The 21,307-nt window shown below is 44.5% G+C and overlaps 1 protein-coding gene across 2 annotated transcripts in view; it reads right to left on the reverse strand.

The window, feature by feature from the left end:
* The window catches only part of LOC140714187 (tetraspanin-14-like), a 58,269-nt gene extending 38,871 nt beyond the window's left edge, over window positions 1–19,398 (reverse strand). The window contains exon 1 of one of the 2 annotated variants that reach the window (XM_073025085.1): window positions 18,931–19,398. In XM_073025085.1, coding sequence (XP_072881186.1) covers window positions 18,931–19,011 — 81 coding nt within the window. In that variant the 5' untranslated portion in view covers window positions 19,012–19,398. The remainder of the gene's footprint in view (window positions 1–18,930) is intronic. The other variant, XM_073025084.1, reaches the window with a different exon arrangement.
* Between the last annotated feature and the right edge of the window lie 1,909 nt (window positions 19,399–21,307).

Consider the following 21,307-nt stretch of genomic DNA (forward strand, 5'->3'; position numbering starts at 1 on the left):
ATTATTACTATTTCTTTCTTCTGTATTTGCACAGTTTGTTGTACTTGCACGCTGCTTGAGCGCTCAAGTTGGTACGGTTTTTCATTGATTCTGTTATGGTTATAATTCTCTGGATTTACTGAGTATGCCCACAAGAAAATGATTCTCAGGGTTTTATATGAAGTCCTATATGTACTTTGATAATGAATTTACTTTGAACTTTGAACGTGCATGAGCTACCTTCCTCTATTCCTTTCTCTTGCTCTTCTCTTACTGAGATACATGTGTACCCTTCTCTCACTGATACTTTATTTATCAAAATCTCCGAACAAGAGCTGAGCTCCTCCTGTACAGTCCACAGGAAAATGTTGGCATTTTTACCTCTCTACCTTCTACCTCACCACCACCACTCAAATTTCCCCGTTCCCTGGCCAATCACCACTTTCTTAAAGAGGCCCATCCTTGGGATAGTGGCAGACTTGGTCTCTCTCAAGGTTAAAAGAATGAAAGGATCTCACTAAAACTGCATAAAATTGTTACATCACTCGACTGGCTAGATGCAGGGATGAAGTTTCCCTTCTTGACTGGATGACCAATCATCTGAAAATGGAAGCATTGAGAAAAGAAGAAATTTCACCTTCACCTCTTCTCCCCCTTCCCATTGGGCAGAAGATAAAAAAATCTGAAAGCACATAGCACCAGGCTCAAGGACATCTTCTATCCCACTGTTAGCCCATCTGGTACAATAAGACAGAAACTTGACCTCACAATCTACCTCGTGTGGCCTTGTACCTTATTGCTCATCAGTAACCCTTTATTCTGCATTCTGTTATTATTTTTCATGTATAACTTTGATATACTGTTGATCTGTATGGACAGTATTCAACACAATTTGTCACTATAGCTTGGAACACTTGACAATAATGAACCAATTCTTCCGCTGAGGGTTGGGGAGGGTGAATCTTTGAAATTCTCCACCTAAAACCCAAAGTCTATGTTTGGCCACTGAATACGTTGAAGCCAATGATTCAGTGATTAGTTTTCACTCATTTAGGGAATCAACTGTTGTGGGGTTAGTGCAGAAAAGTGATGCTGAGGTAACTGTAGGGGAGCAGGAGCAAGAAGCCATTACTTTGATTTGTCGACAGGAAGCGAGCGTTAACATGGTCTTACTGCTCAGAAATCAGGCCTGCAACGAAATAATGACTGAAACATTGCCAGAAATGAGTAAATTCAGGAGCAAAAATTCAAGTCAGAGTGAAAATAAGAGGCACCCTTGCGAATACTCTATGAAATTTCTACACCTCTTGAGGAAAATAAATGGAGCAGGGGATAGGGCAGATTGAATTGCTCCTGAGAGCTAGCACAGATGGACAGGTTAAATAGATTGTGCAGACAGTAAGAAATCAGAAATGAATCAGAACTATCAGTGTTGTTGCAGGGATCGTGTCTGCAAATCTAGCCCCATACTTCTTCCAACTGTGACCACAATCTTCATTGGGTTTAAAACACCAGCACGTCTTAAGATCATGAAAGGCACCATATAGTTGCAAGCCTTTTCTTTGTACACAATGTGCATTAGCTCAAACACTTTCATCTCCTTATTCTCAAACATCTGAATTATTTTGTCGTCATGTGTCCTGTTGCTGTTGATTTCCTGAACGTTAGGGATTAGAATAGTGACCTTCCCTTCCTGTTAGCACATGCATCCGGTAAGATATAAAGTCCAATAAACAAACCATTCATAGTTTCCACATGCTGTGGGATCCAAACCTCCAGGAGCTCCTGCCTCGGTGCAGGGTGAATCTCTAGTCCCCAGGGAGAGGGGGGAGTGTTTGAGCTGTTAGGAAAGAGGCACGCTGGAATGCTGCTTCAAATTGCATCAACCATAATGCCATCACAGAGCAGAGTGATTACACTGGAGAAGGCTCAGAGGATTCCACTATTCTACTGAGGAAAGACTAGAGAGGTCTGTTCTGCAATAGATGGGAGACAATGAGGCAAACAAAAATATGAAGAATCTTTGAGATGGAAAATTGGAAGGATTTCTCTTCATTGGATCGTAAAAACTGAGGATGAGGTGCTCCTACTCTGGCTCACAGGTTCTGAGGTGACTGATGAGGCGGGGTAGCAACTGCAGCCTCTTCTCCAGCTGGGCCAGGAGCAAGTTCTCTCTCTCTCTTTTTTTACAGCTGCCTGGAGCAACCATTGCTCTGAGCAGGAAATTTTTACATGGCCTGAAAGCTGCGCAGTACTATAATAAGACATCATATAATTCCAGCTGCATAGCAACAAAGGCTACGTGGGTGGGAGCATTTCTGCTACAGTGCGGCTGTGCACCCACACAGCTTAGTGGGGAGCAGTGGGCAAGAGATGCCCAAAGGGTGTGGCTGGGTGGTTGATTTGTGAGGTGGTGCCACCTTTCTTCTGCCCACGGTTTCTGTGTACTCCTGATGCACAGACCTGAGGTTCCCAACACTATCTTAAATGTTCTTATTGGCTTTGAGCAGACACGAGCCCAAGGTTTATCGAAATCTTCCACTTACTGAAGTAGGTTTAGAGAAGATGCAGGAATTCCTGTTTGCCAGGACACTTCCTCCTGACACAGAACTTGTTTGCTCCAGGAATCTGGGAGAGGACAAGCAAGCAATATGGCCTGCTTGACAGGGCCCAGGAGAGAAAAATCAACATCGGTTTGCTTGTCCTTCCAGTGACTCGGGGACTTTGCAGAGATATTGGTGGGATATTTCCAGCACCTTGAAGTGGCTCCTTGTAGTCCAAGTTCCTCAAACACGTAAGAGAGCAGAGATTATCTCTGCTCTTCTGGTAGACATTCAGTTTTGCATTAGATGTTGGTCCTCAGTTGACCAAAGGCTTAGCTGGTGCACCACAGGACGTGGTGAGTTCTGGAGTCTTGCCGCGGTCTGGTTCCTGAGATATGGAGGGGGGTCCACCAGTGTGCATCACTGACAGAGTGTGATGTTGCATATCGGGTCACATTTTAGCGGGTTTTGTGCCATTTGCAGTGGACGAGTTGACAGTTTCTTGGAGCTAACTCCCAATAAGTTCAAACACAGATATAATCCATGTCCTGCGGCTAAGCAACTAGGTGTGGGATGACTTTAGTTCTGGGGAGTCATTGCAGGTTTAATAGTTTCCGCATTAGCCACTGTTGTGGTCACTTTGTTCAGGATGATGTAGAGCATAGTGGTGGAGAATATGAAAACAAGGTTCCAGGAAAGGAGCCAACCTAGTCTGACATTGGGGACACTTGTAGATCCGTTGGTTGGGATCCCTTCATAGAGTAAACACAAGATAGGGTCAACACACACAAAATGCTGGAGGAACTCAGTAAGTCCGGCAGCATCTATGAAGGGGAATGAACAGTTGAAGCTTTGGGCTAGACTCTTCATCAAGACTAGAAAGGAAAGGGGAAGAAGACAGAATAAGGTGGTGAGGGGAAGGAGTTCAAACTGGCAGGTGGTAAGTGAGGGGGATGAAGTATGAAGCTGGGAGGGGATAGGTGGAAGAGGCAAAGTGCTGAAGAAGAAGGAATCTGATAGCAGAGGACAGTGGACCATGGAATAAAGGGAAGGAGGTGGGGAACCAGAGGGAGGTGATGGGCAGGTCAAGAGAAGTGAAGGAGTGAGAGGGCCACCAGAATGAGGGAAAATAAAAGGGAGAGGGCACCGAGGGGAGTGATTACCAGAAGTTTTAGAAATTGGTGTTCATGCCAATCAGGCTGGAGGCTACACAGGTGCTGCACCTCCAAACTGTGTTTGGTTTCATCGTGGCAGTAGAGGAGGCTGTGGACAGACATGTTAAGAGTGGGAATGGGAAGTGGAGTTGACATGGGAAGCCACCAGGAGGAGATCCTGGTTGTGGCGAGCATCCAAAGGAGCTCGACAAAATGATCCTCCAATTTGCATTGATAGACACCACCCGACTGCTGGAGATAGAGGCTTCAAACAAAGCCGAGGAGTGTAAAGTATCGTGGCTGATACTGCTCCTGTGTTCCTCGTAATTGTTATGTGGTGACCCTCAGGTTCCTGGCCCTTCTGAATGGGTAACACCCACTCTGTGACTTGGATCAGGTGCGGGTGGTTGACAGGGGATAGGCATCACACAGCTGTAATCTGTCCATCTTCCACATCTGCCTGTTGTGCAGTAAGCGTACCTGAATTTAAAATGCTCAGCTGCTCTTTAACAGGGAGTGTGGGAAGCTGAATCAGGGATGACAATTCAATACGGTTACAATTCATGCTGATACTATCCAATCCCTCTACCTCGGGTTATTTGAAAATAGTTGGTCATACTGATCCATCATCCACCTCTTTCATAGCTTCTCCACTGAGCACTTGAGTCACCAGACGATGCAAATTTTCCCCTGCACAGTCACTGATAACCATTACTAACACTGCTGATGTTTCTCAACTGTAACAGCTCAGACTGAGGCTGTTCATCGTAATGAATCCAGTCTTGACTCATCTGCTGACACAATCCCTGAATAACATCTCATCTCAGGTTGAGAAGTGGCAGGAAATTTTAAGAGAATCAGCCCGTCTACCTTAACCATTAGCTTCAGGAATCTCATGATGGCTTAAAAGAAAGACTACTTAGACTGAATCTAACGCCCTTCCCTTGGGCAACATTGGTGGCGTGGAGAGGGGAGACTTGCAGCTTGGGCAACTGCCGGTCTTCCATTAAAAAAAACCTTGCCCAGGCTTGCGCCCTGGAAACTTTCCAAGGTGCAAATCCATGGTCTATCGAGACTAACAGGGGCCTACACCACACTTAGACTGAAGCCTAATGGGTTATGGATTTCTCCATTGGTTGTTTAAACCAATGGGTTGTTTAAAGGTAGGTCGATTAAAGGCAGACTCCATTGGAGGCCCAGGAGTGCACAAATACAGTAAAACATGAAACAGAGAATACACTGAGTGTCTGTCGGAGGTCTTCTGCTGCTGCAGCCCACCCACTTCAAGGTTCGACATGTGGCACACTTAGACATACCCTTCTGCACACTGCTGTTGTAATGTAGGTTATTTGAGTTACTGTTGTCTTCCAGTTACCATGAACCAGACCGGCCTTTCTCCTCCGATCTCTCCCATTAACAAGGAGTACCCACACACAGAACTGCCACTCACTGGATGGTCTTTGTTTCCTTGCACCATTCTCTGTAAACTTTAGAGACTACTGTGAGCGAAAATCCCAGGAGATCAGCAGTTTCTGAGATACGGAAACCATCCTGCCTGGCACCAACAATCATTCCATGGTCAAAGTCACATAGATCATATTTCTTCCCCAATATGATGTTTGGTCTGGACAACAACTGAACCATTTGATCCTGTCTGCATGCTTTTATGCACTGAGTTGTCACCACATGATTGGCTGATTAGATCTTTGCATTATCGATCAGGTGTACAGGTGTACCTAATTAAGCAGCCAATAGTAAACAGGCAGTTAGAGGAGAGAAGATCCAAAGGAAAGCTACTCACAAAGGCATCAATGCTAAACAATTGCCAGCTCTATCACAGAAAACAACCTTCCCAACCCTCGAGGACATCTTCATGAGGCAGTGCCTCAGGAGGACGGCATGCGTCTTTAAGGACACTCCCCATCTGGGATGTACCTTCTTCTCATTACTTTCATCAGAGAGGTGTTACAGGAGCCTGAAGCAATTCAGAAACAACATCTCCTTTGCCATCAGATTTCTGAACAGTCCATAACTGGTCCATTTATTTATGTCGTAATTTATAGCTATTTCATGTCCTTGCACTGTACTGCTACCACCAAACAACAAATTTCACACCAGATAAGACAGGATAGCAAATCTGATTTGGATTGGGATCACCCCTCGTTCTCCTAAATTCCAAGAAATGGAGTTCTGGGCTGCCCAAATTCTCCTTATAACTCAGTTCCTCAAGTCCTGGCAGAATCCTCTTAAATTGTTTCTGCATTCTTTCCAGCTTAATGGCATCTTTCCTACTGTAGGGTGACCAAATTTGAAAACAATATTCAAAGTGCAGTTGCTCCAGCATCTTGTATAACCACAACATTCTGTTATAGCTTCTGTACTCATTGCGAAAGTACTTTTATGCTTTGACTTTCCAAAATGCAACACCTTGCAATTATCTGAATTAAATTCCTTTTGCTATTTAACAACCCATTTACCAAGCAGATGTTCACCATCGATGACACCACCTATTTCCGCATAATCCACATACTTACTAACCATGACTTGTACATTCTTATCCTAATTGTTGACGTAGATGACAAAGAACAATGGGCAGAGCCTTGATATCCCACGTCATCCAGGTTTCCCTACTTCTGCTAGCCTTGCCCTTCATTCTAACAGGAATAAGCAGCTCCTGAGCTCTCAATATCTCACTTTTATAAGCCTCCTACTTGCCAGATGTTGCTTTGCCAATTCACTTTGCAAGTTCCTGTCTAATACCGTCATACTTTCCTTTGACCCAATTTTGAAATTTTAACTATCGACCAGATCTCTCTCTCTTGCCATAATTAACTTAAAACTAAAATGCTCCCCCACTGACACCCCAGTTACTTGTCCTATTTCCCATGAGCCAGTCAAGCTCTGCCTTCTCCATTGTAGGGCCTTCAACATATTCCCTGAGGAAACTCTCCTGAACTCACATAACAAATTCCAATTCATCTAAGCCCTTATCACTATCAGATTCTTAGTCTATGTTAGCAAAGTTAGGATAGTCTTTGGCAATCCATTTTTCCTGTGTCACACTACAGGCTTCCTACATATTTGTTTCTAATTCTCAGTCTGGTCTTAATTTTCGAAATAATTCCAGAAGACTGGGGGGCTTAAAATACTCCATTCACATCCAAATAAGACGGTCGTTTTAACCTCACTGTTGTTTCTAAAAGGGTTCCCACCAAACAGAAATTGAACATGCAGTTGCTTATACATAGGACCATAAGATATAGGAGCAGAATTAAGCCATTTGGCCCATCGAGTCTGCTCTGCCATTTAATGTTCCCTCCAATTTGTGATGGCCGGTGTGCACAAAAATCTTACGCTGTGCAATTTTTTGGCCAGTGACAACAACATGTGTGCACTGAATAACTTCTTCAATAAAAAAAAATGTTGTCAACACTGACAACATCAGAAACCAGAAAAGGAAATGTGATTGTGTGTACAATTGTAAAATAAACTTCACATGCCAAAGAGGAAGAGGGTGACAACCATTTGTGTGCAGATTAAATTCCTTTATGCACAAACAGCAAATGATGTGGCATCTTAGAGAGAACAGAGCTGCCATTTCATCATGACTGCATCAATGAATTAGGGAAAGTCAGTGCCGATTTTCCAAAGGCCTGATAATGTCAACTAACAGTTGTGTGTTGAAAGACAGAGAGGTGAAGCAGGTTGATGCAGGATAAGCACTGTGGCCACTGAGTGTATGCTTTCAAGTTGTAGTTTGTAAATTGCTGAATAGTAAGCTTGTCATCAAAAGCAAAGTCTCAATAGAATGAAAGGTCTGCAGCAGTGTAGCTGGGATGCTGGCCAAGCTGCAGAAAGCAGAGTATAGCTATGAAAGCCCATTGTGGGAGTGTAGCTCTCTGGGGTTGTCATTAGAACCACACAACTTCCAAACCCAATGACACAAAACTTGGAAGTGTAGTCAATAGAAAGGCAGATAGTATCAGTCTTCAGAACAATTAAGTACATAGCAGATGGAATTTAACCCAGAAAAATGTAATGTTAGGCTCTGGAGAAAAGAACGAGATGCAGTATAAACCAGAGGGCACAATAAGTTAAGGGCAAAGTGCAGGAAAAATTGAAAAACTGGTTTGGAAAAAAAACAAAGAGGATCCTGAAATTTATAGAGGCATGGAGTATAAAAGTGAAGAGATCATGAAGAACCTTCTAAACTTCAGTTGTACCATAATTGGAGGACTGTTTTTCACAGGAAATATGCAACAGTTTTAAGTGAAAGTGAAGTTGAGGATGCAAGAATGATAACAGGGCTAAGGAAAGTTGATATGTAAACAGGGAAGCTTCTGATAAGAGGTTTTTGATTTACAGAATCAACAGTGCACTGCTGAAGGGCCAATGGAGCAGATCCAAAGAGGCCTTCATTGGGGAATTATTACACAGAACAATGCCACCGGGGGTGGGGGGGAGATGGGTGGAGGAGGAGGAAGTGATTTCCTGCTAGTGGTCAAACATTGAAGAATGAGTTTGATATAGTTCTTAAGCTAAAGGAAACTGAATGGGAACTAAATTCAGATCATCGAGCATGATCACCCTGAATGGTGCAGCAGGAATGAAGAGCTGAATGGCCTGATAGTGCTCCAATTTTCTGTTTGTATATTCCATCCTTCCTAATTTAAAAAGCCATATAATATCCTGATTAACATTACGCAAGAAAAAGTCATACAGCCCCACAAGCTTACTGAGCCTCTCACTGATGCCTGAGCTATTGCTATAATTTAACATACAGCCAGAGTACAGTAGTCCCGATTCAGCCCAACCAGTCCATACTGACCATGCTGCTTACCCAGCTAACTCCGACAACGTCTTATATTCTACAATGAGCCACAGTCCCTGTGAAGAATTTACAAAATGTAAGTGTAAAAATCAGTCAGCATGGCCAGAATCTTAATCTGAGACTTCGATCTATAATTCTACGCTCTCTAGACACTTGAAGCTTTAGCAACACACATAAAATGCTGGAGGAACTCAGCAGGTCAGGCAGCATCTATGGAAATGTATAGATAGTTGATGTTTTGGACCAAGACCCTTCTTTTCATACTTTAAAAAACTCTAGAAAATGTTGGTCCATTCGGTTGAATCTTGCCTTCAGGTGTAGCCATTGGATTGAAAGAATCACAGTTTAAGGATAAAGGGGAAGCTCACAGTTTAAGGATAAAGGGGAAGCCTTTTAGGACTGAGATGAGGAAAAACTTCTTCACACAGAGAGTGGTGAATCTGTGGAATTCTCTGCCACAGGAAACAGTTGAGGCCGGTTCATTGGCTATATTTAAGAGGAAGTTAGATATGGCCCTTGTGGCTAAAGGGATCGGGGGTATGGAGAGAAAGCAGGTACAGGGTTCTGAGTTGGATGATCAGCCATGATCATACTGAATGGCGGTGCAGGCTCGAAGGGCCGAATGGCCTACTCCTGCACCTATTTTCTATGTTTCTCTGTTTAATCTGACCAGTGAATGCTTGTGTACATCTTCCAAAAGTGACCTGCACTGTCATAGGCAAGGAGACAAACACTAATACCTGTTGCTAAGAGGTGGTCTCGCTGGCGACCAGCAAGAAAAATAAACAGCAAAGTGATGAGTTTACAGGACTCGCTGTAGAAGAGTTCAAATCCCTCCACAGCAGCAGAAGAATTCTAATTCAAGAGGCTGAAATAATAATCTGCTTTGAGTGAGGATGACCTCAGATGCAGTAAAACACAATTCACAATATCCATTAGGGAAGCCATTCCTTGCCTGGTCAGCCCAACATGGGGCTTCAGGTTTTGAGGAATACAGCTGGCTGTCGTATGACAATTCAACACATGCAAATTACTCTGATTAGGTGTAGTAAAAATAAATGAGCACGGCACGACGCTGGCACCAGAACCAAACAAAGACAAAAAAAAGCAAACACCAACCCTATGCAGTCCTGGTGAAAATTCTCCCCTTGGAGAGTACTCGCCATTGGAAATTTGACCTCTAACCTGCTCTTATTGTCATAGTGTTTATGTAACTGGTCCAATTGAGTTTCTGGTCAGTAGTAGCTCCAGGGTGTTAACGGTGGGGACTTGACATCGATAATGCCATTGAATGTCATAGGTATGTGGTTACAGTCTCTCACTGGAGATAGTCATTCTCTGAACTGCACACATCAGCTTGGGCGTGAAGATATGGTCTCACTCACTGCAGGAAGAGGCTGCTGTATCTGCTGAAGAGTTGAACATTGTGAAATCACCAACAGACTTCTTCATATCTGGCCTTCTGCTGGAAGGAAGATCAGTGGTGAAAGCAGGGGGAGGTTCCTCTGCCCAGGTTTGACAAGATTTTGTACAGTCCATAGTCAAGAACTTGCAGGGCATTGGAGTGTATTTGATATTTCAGTAATATTGTAAATAAATTGTTCAATAACACATTGTTTGCTTATATAATTCATAAAGTATGTGAATGACATACATCACGGCACCGCCACATCATTATGTGACTGCCTCACTAAAGGTAAAACTAAGTAGTTTTCCCCCTGCTCCCGTGATTTTCTTTTGATTAGTTTTCGGAGTTACTAAGCATTACAGGCACCCACCCCCCCCCGTGTACATCTGACCTGTTACGATATCAGGGACATTAGCTGTAAGTCACGATTCTGCAAGCTGGGGGAACTGCTGGGGATCGCTCTCTGTTTATGCCATTAATGATGCACCACTGACCAGGAACATAACTGGACAACTGAGATAAACACTGCAGCTATCAGCATGGGTCAGAGGCTGTGAGCCCTGCACCTTGAGTACAGTCGGCCCTCCTTCTCCGCAAGGGATTGGTTCCGGGACTCCCCGTGGATACCAAAACACGCGGATGCTCAAGTCCCTTATTTAATCTGTCTCAGTGCGGTGGTCTTTAGGACCCAGCGGAACCCCGGATCTTGTTTAACCTGTCTCAGTGCGGTGGACGTTAGGACCCAGCGGCAGAGCTCTGAATTCACAGTGTTTCTGGTCACGAAAATAATCACGATCGCAATTGAAAATAAAGTGGAAGTAATAAAGCGATCGGAAAGAAGTGAAATGCCATCGGTCATTGGAAAAGAATTAGGCTACATTCGTTCAACGATCGGAACAATTTTAATGGAGCATGTGAAAGGCCCTGCCCCGATGAAAGCTACAACTATTACTAAGCAATGCAGAGGTTTAATTATTGAAATACATACTTTTCTTAAGTGTTTTATATGCATAGAAAGGTAAAATGTATACTATATACTAACACAAACGTTTGACTAACTGTCGCTAAGTAATACTGGATGTACCTGTTCCGACTTCAAATCCGACTTAAAGACGGTCTCAGGAACGGAACTCGTTCATAACCTGGGGACTGCCTGTACTTTTAAATCATCTCTAGATTACTTATAGTACCTAATACTATGCTATGTAAATAGTTGTTATACTGTATTGTTTAGGGAATAATGACAAGAAAAAATAGTCTGTACATGCTCAAACAACGAGTGCTGGAGAGAGAACTTCCGGGTTTTCCTGATCCGCGGCTGGTTGATTCTGCGTATGCGGAACCCACGGATAAGGAGGGTCATGGTTAGGAGGGGGAAGGGGAAGAGTCAGGTACTAGAGAGTACCCCAGTGGCTGTACCCCTTGACAATAAGTACTCCTGTTTGAGTACTGTTGCGGGGGGACAGCCTACCTGGGGTAAGCAACAGTGGTCGTGCCTCCTGCACAGAGTCCGGCCCTGTAGCTCAGAAGGGTAGGGAAAGGAAGAGGAAGGCAGATGTAATAGGGGACTCAATAGTTAGGGGGTCAGATAGGCGATTCTGTGGACGCAATCAGGAGACCCGGATGGTAGTTTGCCTCCCTGGTGCCAGGGTCCAGGATGTTTCTGATCGCGTCCAAGATATCCTGAACTGGGAGGGTGAGGAGCCAGAGGTCATGGTACATATAGGTACCAATGACATAGGTAGGAAAAGGGAAGAGGTCCTGAAAGGAGAATATGGGGTGTTAGGAAGGCAGTTGAGGAGAAGGACCGCAAAGGTAGTAATCTCGGGATTACTGCCTGTGCCACGTGACAGTGAGAGTAGGAATGGAATGAGGTGGAGGATAAATGCATGGCTGAGGGATTGGAGCAGGGGGCAGGGATTCAAGTTTCTGGATCATTGGGACCTATTTTGGGGCAGGTGTGACCTGTACAAAAAGGACGGGTTACATTTGAATCCTAGGGGGACCAATATCCTGGTGGGAAGGTTTAATAGAGCTGTTAGGGAGGGTGTAAACTAATTTGGCAGGGGGATGGGAACCGGAACGATGGAGCAGAGGAGAGGGAAAACAGAAATGGATCTAAGGTAGTGAGCAGTAAGAATGTCAGGAAGGACAGGCAAGTGATGGAGCAAATTTGCAGCCATTGGGATGAGTTGCAGTGCAATCAGTGCAAAAAGTACCAAATACCGGACTTAAGGTGTTATACTTAAATGCACGCAGCATAAGGAATAAGGTGGATGATCTTGTTGTTCAGTTACAGATTGGCAGGTATGATATTGTGGCCATCACTGAGACGTGGCTAAAGGATGCATGTCTCTGAGAGCTGAACGTCCAAGGATACACGGTGTATCGGAAGGATGGGCAGGTAGGCAGAGGGGGTGGAGTGGCTTTAATGGTAAGAAATGATATTAAATCATTAGAAAGAGTTGACATAGGATCGGAAGGTACAGAATCTTTATGGGTTGAGCTAAGAAATCGCAGGGGTAAAAGGACCCTGATGGCAGTTATCTACAGGCCTCCAAATCGCTGCAGTGATGTGGACTACAAATTACAACAGGAAATAGAAAAGGCTTGCCAGAAGGGCAGTGTTATGATAATTGTAGGGGATTTTAACATGCGAGTGGATTGGGAAAATCAAGTCGGCACTGGATCTCAAGAGAGAGAATTTGTAGAATGTCTACGAGATGGCTTTTTAGAACAGCTTGTTGTTGAGCCCACTAGGGGATCGGCTGTACTAGATTGCGTATTGTGTAATGAACCAGAGGTGATTAGAGAAATGGAGGTGAAGGAATCCTTAGGAGGCAGTAATCACAACATGATTGAGTTCACTTGTGAAATTTGAGAAAGAGAAGCTGAAATCTGATGTGTCAGTATTTCAGCGGAGTAAAGGAAATTACAGTAGCATGAGACAGGAACTGGCCAAGGTTGACTGGAAAGGGACACTAGCAGGAAGGACGGCAGAGCAGCAGTGGCTGGAGTTTATGCGAGAAGTGAGGAAGGTGCAAGACATATTCCAAAGAAGAAGAAATTTTCGAATGGAAAAAGGATGCAACCGTGGCTGACAAGAAGTCAAAGCCAAAACAAAAGCAGAGCAGAGGGCATACAAGGAAGCAAAAAATAGTAGGAAGACAGAGGATTGGGAAGTTTTTAAAAGCTTACAAAAGGAAACTAAGAAGGTCATTAAGAGGGAAAAGATGAACTATGAAAGGAAGCTAGCAAATAATATCAAAGAGGATACTAAAAGCTTTTTCAAGTATATAAAGAGTAAAAGACAGGTGAGAGTAGATACAGGACCAATAGAAAATGTCACTGGAGAAATTGTAATGGAAGATAAGGAGATGGCAGGGGAACTGAATGAGTATTTTGCATCAGTCTTCACTGAGGAAGACATCAGCAATATACCGGACATTCAAGGGCGTCAGGGAAGAGAAATATGCACAGTCGCAGTTACGACAGAGAAAGTACTCAAGAAGCTGAATAGTCTAAGGATAGATAAATCTCCTGGACCAGATGGAATGCACCCTTGTGTTCTGAGGGAAGTAGCCGTGGAGTTTGCGGATTCATTAGCAATGATCTTTCAAAAGTCGATAGATTCTGGCCTGGTTCCGGAGGACTGGAAGATTGCAAATGTCACTCCTCTATTTAAGAAAGGGCAAGAAAGCAAAAAGGAAATTATAGACCTGTTAGCTTGACATCGGTGGTTGGGAAGTTGTTGGAGTCGATTGTCAAGGATGAGGTTACGGATTACCTGGAGGCATATGACAAGATAGGCAGAACTCAGCATGGTTTCCTTAAAGGAAAATCCTGCCTGACAAACCTAGTGCAATTTTTTGAGGAAATTACAAGTAGGCTAGACAGGGGAGATGCAGTGGATGTTGTGTATTTGGATTTTCAGAAGGCCTTTGACAAGGTGCCTCACATGAGGCTGCTAAACAAGATAAGAGCCCATGGAATTACTGGAAAGTTACATACGTGGATAGAGTGATGGCTGATTGGCAGGAAACAGAGAGTGTGAATAAAGGGATCCCATTCTGGTTGGCTGCCGGTTACCACAGGTGTTCCACAGGGGTCCGTGTTGGGGCCGCTTCTTTTTAAGTTGTATATCAATGATTTGGATTATGGAATAGATGGCTATTCCATTGGATTATGGAATAGATGGCTTTTTGGCTAAGTTTGCTGATGATACAAAGATAGGTGGAGGGGCCTGTAGTGCTGAGGAAACAGAGAGTCTGCAGAGAGACTTGGATAGATTGGGGGAATGGGCAAAGAAGTGGCAAATGAATTACAATGTTGGAAAGTGTACGGTCATGCACTTTGGTAGAAGAAATAAACAGGCAGACTATGATTTAAATGGGGAGAGAATTCAAAGTTCTGAGATGCAACAGGACTTGGGAGTCCTTGTGCAGGATACCCTTAATGTTAACCTTCAGGTTGAGTCAGTGGTGAAGAAGGCGAATGCAATGTTGGCATTTATTTCTAGAGGAATAGAGTATAGGAGCAGGGATGTAATGTTGAGGCTCTATAAGGTACTGGTAAGACCTCACTTGGAATATTGTGTGCAGTTTTGGGCTCCTTATTTAAGAAAGGATGTGCTGACATTGGAGAGGGTTCAGAGAAGATTTACTAGAATGATTCTGGGAATGAGAGGGTTAACATATGAGGAATGTTTGACCGCTCTTGGACTGTACTCCTTGGAGTTTAGAAGAATGAGGGGGGGACCTCATAAAAACATTTCGAATGTTGAAAGGCATGGACAGAGTTGATGTGACAAAGTTGTTTCCCATGGTGGGGGAGTCTAGTACAAGAGGACATAATTTGAGGATTGCAGGGCGCCCATTCAGAACAGAGATGCGAAAAAAAAATTTTAGCCAGAGGGTGGTGAATCTATGGAATTTATTGCCACGGGTGGCAGTGGAGGCTAAGTCATTGGGTGTATTTAAGGCAGAGATTGATAGGTATCTGAGTAGTCAGGGCATCAGAGGTTATGGTGAGAAGGCGGGGGAATGGGACTAAAGGGGAGATTGGATCAGCTCATGATGAAATGGCGGAGCAGTCTCGATGGGCCGAATGGCCAACTTCTGCTCCTTCGTCTTATGTCTTATGGACTGTAATCCTGTTTCTTCCCGCAGCTGTCTCCTGGTCAGCGGATGAACAAACGCCCCTCACCCAGAGAAGTGCAGAGCCAACAACACCAGGACATCCACCGTCCACTGCTTTGAGACTAACATCTACGACTTTTATCTCTCATTGATTGTTTACCTTGCTTGCAAGATTCACTTCCTCTTTGATATCCGTTTCAGTTAGGATGGTGTATTTTTTTTATCAACAGGAGAGGCCAGAAGCTGCAGAATGACTATTTAGAATTAGAGCAAGCTTTCATTTCCACTGAGAGAAAAGGGGGCTTCCTTAACTTGACTGATGGGAATGTTACAGCAGCGTATTCAAGCACACAAAGGAAACATGGTGCATGAAACAGCCAAGGTCAGTAATTGTGTTGAAGGAAGTGAACTGCTTGAAGCTGGTACTGCCTCGGTCTCTCTCTCTCTCTCTCTCTCTCTCTCTCTCTCTCTCTCTCATGCTCTGTGTAAATAACTGTTTAGGCAGGGCAGCTCTCATCTTCGCTTGCATTTGATGGCACAGAAATTGCTCAAGATTGCACAGCTTCTCAAGAGAGAACGTTGCAGATGCTAGTCGTGCAATGCATCAGCTTGCTGTGAATGTGTGGGTTGCAATGAGGCTAACAGTTGTTTCTGCTGAATACAATAATCCACACTAGCTGGACACGCCTGTAAATGGCAGACTGTAAGAATCAGTCATTTACAGCTCCACCCAATTCAATACTTTGCTCAGAGAAACTGCCAGCATATTTTTGGAGTTGGCCAGGCCACAATGTGATGCTAATGGTTTCCTGCATTCAACAAATACTTGAGAAGGATCATTACTAAACATACCCTATGGCTATTGGCAGTCTTCTCTGACCATGCCACAAAATAGTCCCCATTCAAGAGGAAAGAGCAGAACAGACTGCCCACCATTTAATAATGTCACGACTTATCTATTTCCAACTTCCTCTGTTCATCTTTGCTTTAAATGCAACCAACACAAGCATCAGTCGAACAAGTTACGATCTCCACACTGTCCTTTGAACAGACTAATCCAGATTTCCAACAGCTTCCAGGTGAAGGGTACTGTACTTCCTGAAATAGCCTGGGTCTAATTGCTCTGCTCTCACATACTCTGAGAATAGAGGAACATGGACATTGTGGAGGCAGAAGGGATTATTTAGTTAAGCATTTAATGACAATTTTCATTTGTTCCACACAGGATCATGGGCTAATGGTTCCTGTGCTGTACCATTCTATGTTCTGTCACCCAGTCCTCCAAATTCAACTGGACCACAATGCAAGTTTACTACGTTGGCCTGGATTTTATTGGGAAAACAAAACAAAAACTACAGAGATTGGACTTTGAGACTTTGGTCTGAACATTCCTTATTTACAGTGGTGCAGCCAAGAGACCTACAGCTTACATTAGCTCAACCCTGACCTCAGTTGCTGTCCCAGTTTATGATTGAATATCCTCCCTGTGACCACATAGACTTCCTCACACATTCCAAAGCCCTGCAGGTTGTGCGGTTGCTTGGCGGCTGACAATTGCGCCTAGAGTATAGGATGGTGTTAGAATCTGGGGAGTTCATGGGAATAAAATGAAACTATAATTACTATTAGAGAATAGATTATGATCAACGTGGACTTAGAAACATAGAAAACCTACAGCACAATACAGGTCCTTCAGCCCACAATGCTGTGTTGAACATGTACTTACTTTAGAAATTCCTTAGGCATATCCATAGCCCTCTATTTTTCTAAGCTCCATGTACCTATCCAGGAGTCTCTTAAAAGACCCTATAGTATCTGCCTCCACCACTTTTGCCGGCAGCCCATTCCACACACTCACCACTCTCTGCATAAAAAACTTACCCCTGATATCTCCTCTGTACCTACTTCCAAGCACTCTAAAACTGTGTCCTCTCATGTTAGCCATTTCAGCCCTGTGAAAAAGCCTCTGACTATCCATATGATCAATGCCTCTGATCATCTTATACACCTCTATCAGGTCACCTCTCATCCTCCTTCGCTCTAAGGAAAAAAGGCTGAGTTCCCTCAACCTATTCTCATAAGGCATGCTCCCCAATCCAGGCAACATCTTAGTAAATCTCCTCTGCACCCTTTCTATGGTTTCCACATCCTTCCTGTAGCGAGGCAACCAGAAATGAGCACAGTACTCCAAGAGAGGTTTGACCAAGGTCCTATATAGCTATAAAATTACCTCTCAGCTCTTGAACTCAATCCCATGGTTGATGAAGGCCAATACACTGTATGCCTTCTTAACCACACAGTCAACCTGCGCAGCTGCTTTGAGTGTACCAAGGATTCAGACCCCAAGATTCCTTTGATCCTCCACACTGCCACGAGTCTTACCATTAATGCTATATTCTGCCATCATATTTGGCCTACCAAAATGAACTACCTCACACTTTTCTGGATTGAACTCCATCTGCCACTTCTCAGGATGCAAAACTGGGCTATCAATGTCCTGTTGTAACCTCTGACAGCCCTCCACACCATCAACAACACCCCTAACCTTTGTGTCATCAGCAAATTTACTAACCCATCCCTCCACTTCCTCATCCAGGTCATTTATAAAGATCATGAAGAGTAGGGGTCCCAGAACAGATCCCTGAGGCACACCACTGGTCACCAACCTCCATGTAGAATATGACCCACTTACAACCATTCTTTGCCTTCAGTGGGCAAGTCAGTTCTGGATCCACAAAGCAATGTCCCCTTGGATCCCATGCCTCCTTACTTTCTCAATAAGCCTTGTATGGAGTACCTTATCAAATACCTTGCTGAAATCCATATACACTACAGCTACTGCTCTACCTTCATCAATGTGTTTAGACACATCCTCAAAAAATTCAATCAGGGTCTTAAGGCACGACCTGCCTTTGACAAAGCCATGCTGACTATTCCTAATCATGTTATGCCTCTCCAACTACTCCATCAATTTACCAACCTCTGAAGTAAGACTCACTGGTCTATAATTTCCTGGGCTATCCCTACTCCCTTTCTTGAACAAGGGCACAACATCTGCAATCCTCCAATCCTCAGGAACATCATCCCCATTGATGATGCAAAGATCATCTCCAGAGGCTCAGCAATCTCCTCCCTCACCTCCCATAGTAGACTGACATATACCTCCTCTGGTCCCAGTGACTTATCTAACTCCATGCTCTCCAAAAGCTCCAGCACATCCTCTTTCTTAATGTCTATATGCTCAAGGTTTTCAGTCCGCTGTAAGTCATCCCTACAATCGTCAAGATCCTTTTCCGAAGTGAATACTGAAGCAAAGTGGACCTAGTGACATGAAGAACTTTATTCTGTGTTAACATGATACAATAACTCTACCGCACTCTTCACCGTGGAATTTGCTCTGGTAAATTCATTACTCATCTTTCAGACCCCAACACCGCGCACCCACTGCCCGTTCCAATGAAGAGCTCTCTAAACGAGCCTCCCGAGTTGGCACGACACAAGAACAGCCAGTAACTGGAAGAAAGGTTTCAACCGTGTCACGGAGTGGCCGGCGTGAGCCGTAAATCAGGCACTGAGAGTGAACCAGGTGCCCAGGTGGGACAGTCCCCGGTTCGGAGCTTTCCCGAAACCAGCGCTGCCTTGGCTGGGCTGTAGTATGGTACAGGATGCATGCAGGGTTTCCTGAGCACCCTCACGCACAGCACCCGGCAGGAAACGTCGCATTTCCTATTCTAAGCGCTGGGTCAGAGCTGCTCATCTGCCCCGGCGCCTCCCCCTTCAGGTCACCCACCCCTCGCCCGGCGCAGGAGAGAGGCATCAGCCTCCAGCTCCAAGATTCACCCTCAGCATCCCATCCGCAAGTTACACCAGCACCTACCCAGAAGATGATGTTGAGGCCGAACAGAAAGTACTTGTTGAAGCAGCCGACTCGTGCCTCAGGATATTTGTAGTAATGCATCTCCAACACTCACTGAGCGCAGGCGGGGCAGACGACAGACTGTGTTGCGCGACACTCGCTTGTCTCTCGTTTACTCCTCGGGACACCCGCCTCTCCCTCCTTGACTTACTCACTTTCGAAACTCATTCACTCACCGGGACACCCGCCTCACCCTCTCTCTCACTCACTGTGGCACCCGCTTCTCTCTCTCCTTCACTCACTCACTGTAGTACCCGCCCCCCCCTCTTTCTTTCTCTCTCTCTCTCACTGTGGCACCCGTCTCTCTCTCTTTCACTCACTCACTCACCCGTCTCTCTCTCTCTCTCTCACTCACTGTGGCACCCGTCTCTCTCTCTTTCACTCACTCACTCACCCGTCTCTCTCTCACTCACTCACTCACCCGTCTCTCTCTCTCTCTCTCTCACTCACTCACTGTGGCACCCGTCTCTCTCTCTCTCTCTCTCTCTCTCTCTCTCTCCCCCTCGCTCACTGGGACACTCGCCTCCCCCCTTCCTTCACTTTCTCACACCCCAGAACACTCACCTCCCTCCCCGGGAGACCCACTTTCGGCCCCGATTTGAATTCGGGCGTTGCTCACAGATCCTCGACCGCACACACACAGTTCGGAAGGCGGAGCAGGAACCGAGCTACTCTGGCACGCCTCAAAGCTGCTTGTGTAAAGCCGGAACAGAGATAAAGCGGTGGGACAAGAAAAGTAGGGAGAGGAAGAGGTGTAACAGAGCGTAATGGTAAACGGCGGGAAACCATTAAATAAATATACCTGTTTTTCTTTAATTTTGTCCTGGGTGCTTAGACAAATTGCCCTGTCAAAAGATGATCTATCATTGCACCTTTCATTATATCATTATCTGCCCTTCTGCCGTGTTTGAACCCTCCGCTCGCCCACCTAACACTATCAAACCTGGATGTCTTGCACTCAGATGTACTTTTGTGGAGATCTGGGGTTTAGTACCAATTACTATGCATGAGTAATGTCCTGCTGACCTAGTTATTCCAAATATTTTCTATCCTTTAACCAATAAAGGATAGAAAGACCTATCATGAGTGCTAATGTGTTGCTCCCAACATTGCCAAGCCTATATTACCCTTACCAGAAGACGTCTGAAATTCTAGATATACTATATCTACTGGTTCTCCCTTCTCCACCCTGGTGGATACATTCCTTGAAAAACTAATTATTAAATGTTACTTCAATTTACAAAACTATATTGATTTCAATTAATAAAACTATGCCAAATCAAGTTAATAATTTCTTTTTGCAAATGTCCTTGTTTCCCTGAAAATTCCAACTGGTTTGTTATGAGCTATTTCTTTTCTACTTCATCTGTTTAGACCACATTTTTAGTACTCTTTTTAGTTCTGGTCACCTCAATATAGGAAGCATGTGGAAACTTGAGAGAAGGTTCAGAAGAGATTTACTAGGATGCTGCCTGGATTAGAGGTCATGTCTTATGAAGAAAGTCTGAATGAGCAGATGCTGCCAGGGAGGTTTTCTAAGGATATTGGGGAGAGTTTAAACTAGAATTGCTGAGGGGTGGGAACCGAACTGAAGGACAGTTGGCTCACAACTAGAGAAAGCTTGGAGACGGTGTGAGAGGGAGGATAGGCAGGTGATACAGAAGGGATGTGCTCAGAACAATGGTTTGAGATGTGTCTAGTTTTAATGCCAGGAGAATCATGAACAAAGCAGATGAGCTTAGAGAATGGATCAGTACCCAGAGCTGTGGCCATTACAGAGACTTGGATGGCCCAGGGACAGGAATGGTTATTTAGAGTGCCGGGGTTTAGCTGTTTCAGAAAAGACAGGGATGGAGGCAAAAGAGGTGAGGGTGTGGCACTGCAGATCAGAGATAGTGTTACAGCTGCAGAAAAGGAGGAAGTCATGGGGGGATTGTCTACTGAGTCTCTGTGGGTGGAAGTTAGGAACAGGAAGGGGTCAATAACTCTACTGGATGTTTTTAATAGACTACCCAATAATAACAGGGCATCGAGGAGCAGATAGGGAGACAGATTCTGAAAAGGTGTAATAATAATAACAGTTGTTGTGGTGGAGATTTTAATTTTCCAAATAATGATTGGCATCTCCCTAGAGCAAGGGGTTTAGATGGGTGGAGTTTGTTAGATGTGTTCAGGAAGGTTTCCTGACAATATGTAGACAAGCCTACAAGAGGAGAGGCTGTACTTGATCTGGTATTGGGAAATTAACCTGGTCAGGTGTCAGGTTTCTCAGTGGGAGAGCATTTTGGAGATAGTGATCCCAATCCTATCTCCTTTACCATAGCATTGGAGAGGGATG

Source organism: Hemitrygon akajei, chromosome 21, assembly GCF_048418815.1.
Source record: "Hemitrygon akajei chromosome 21, sHemAka1.3, whole genome shotgun sequence".
NCBI classification, from domain to species: Eukaryota; Metazoa; Chordata; class Chondrichthyes; order Myliobatiformes; family Dasyatidae; genus Hemitrygon; species Hemitrygon akajei.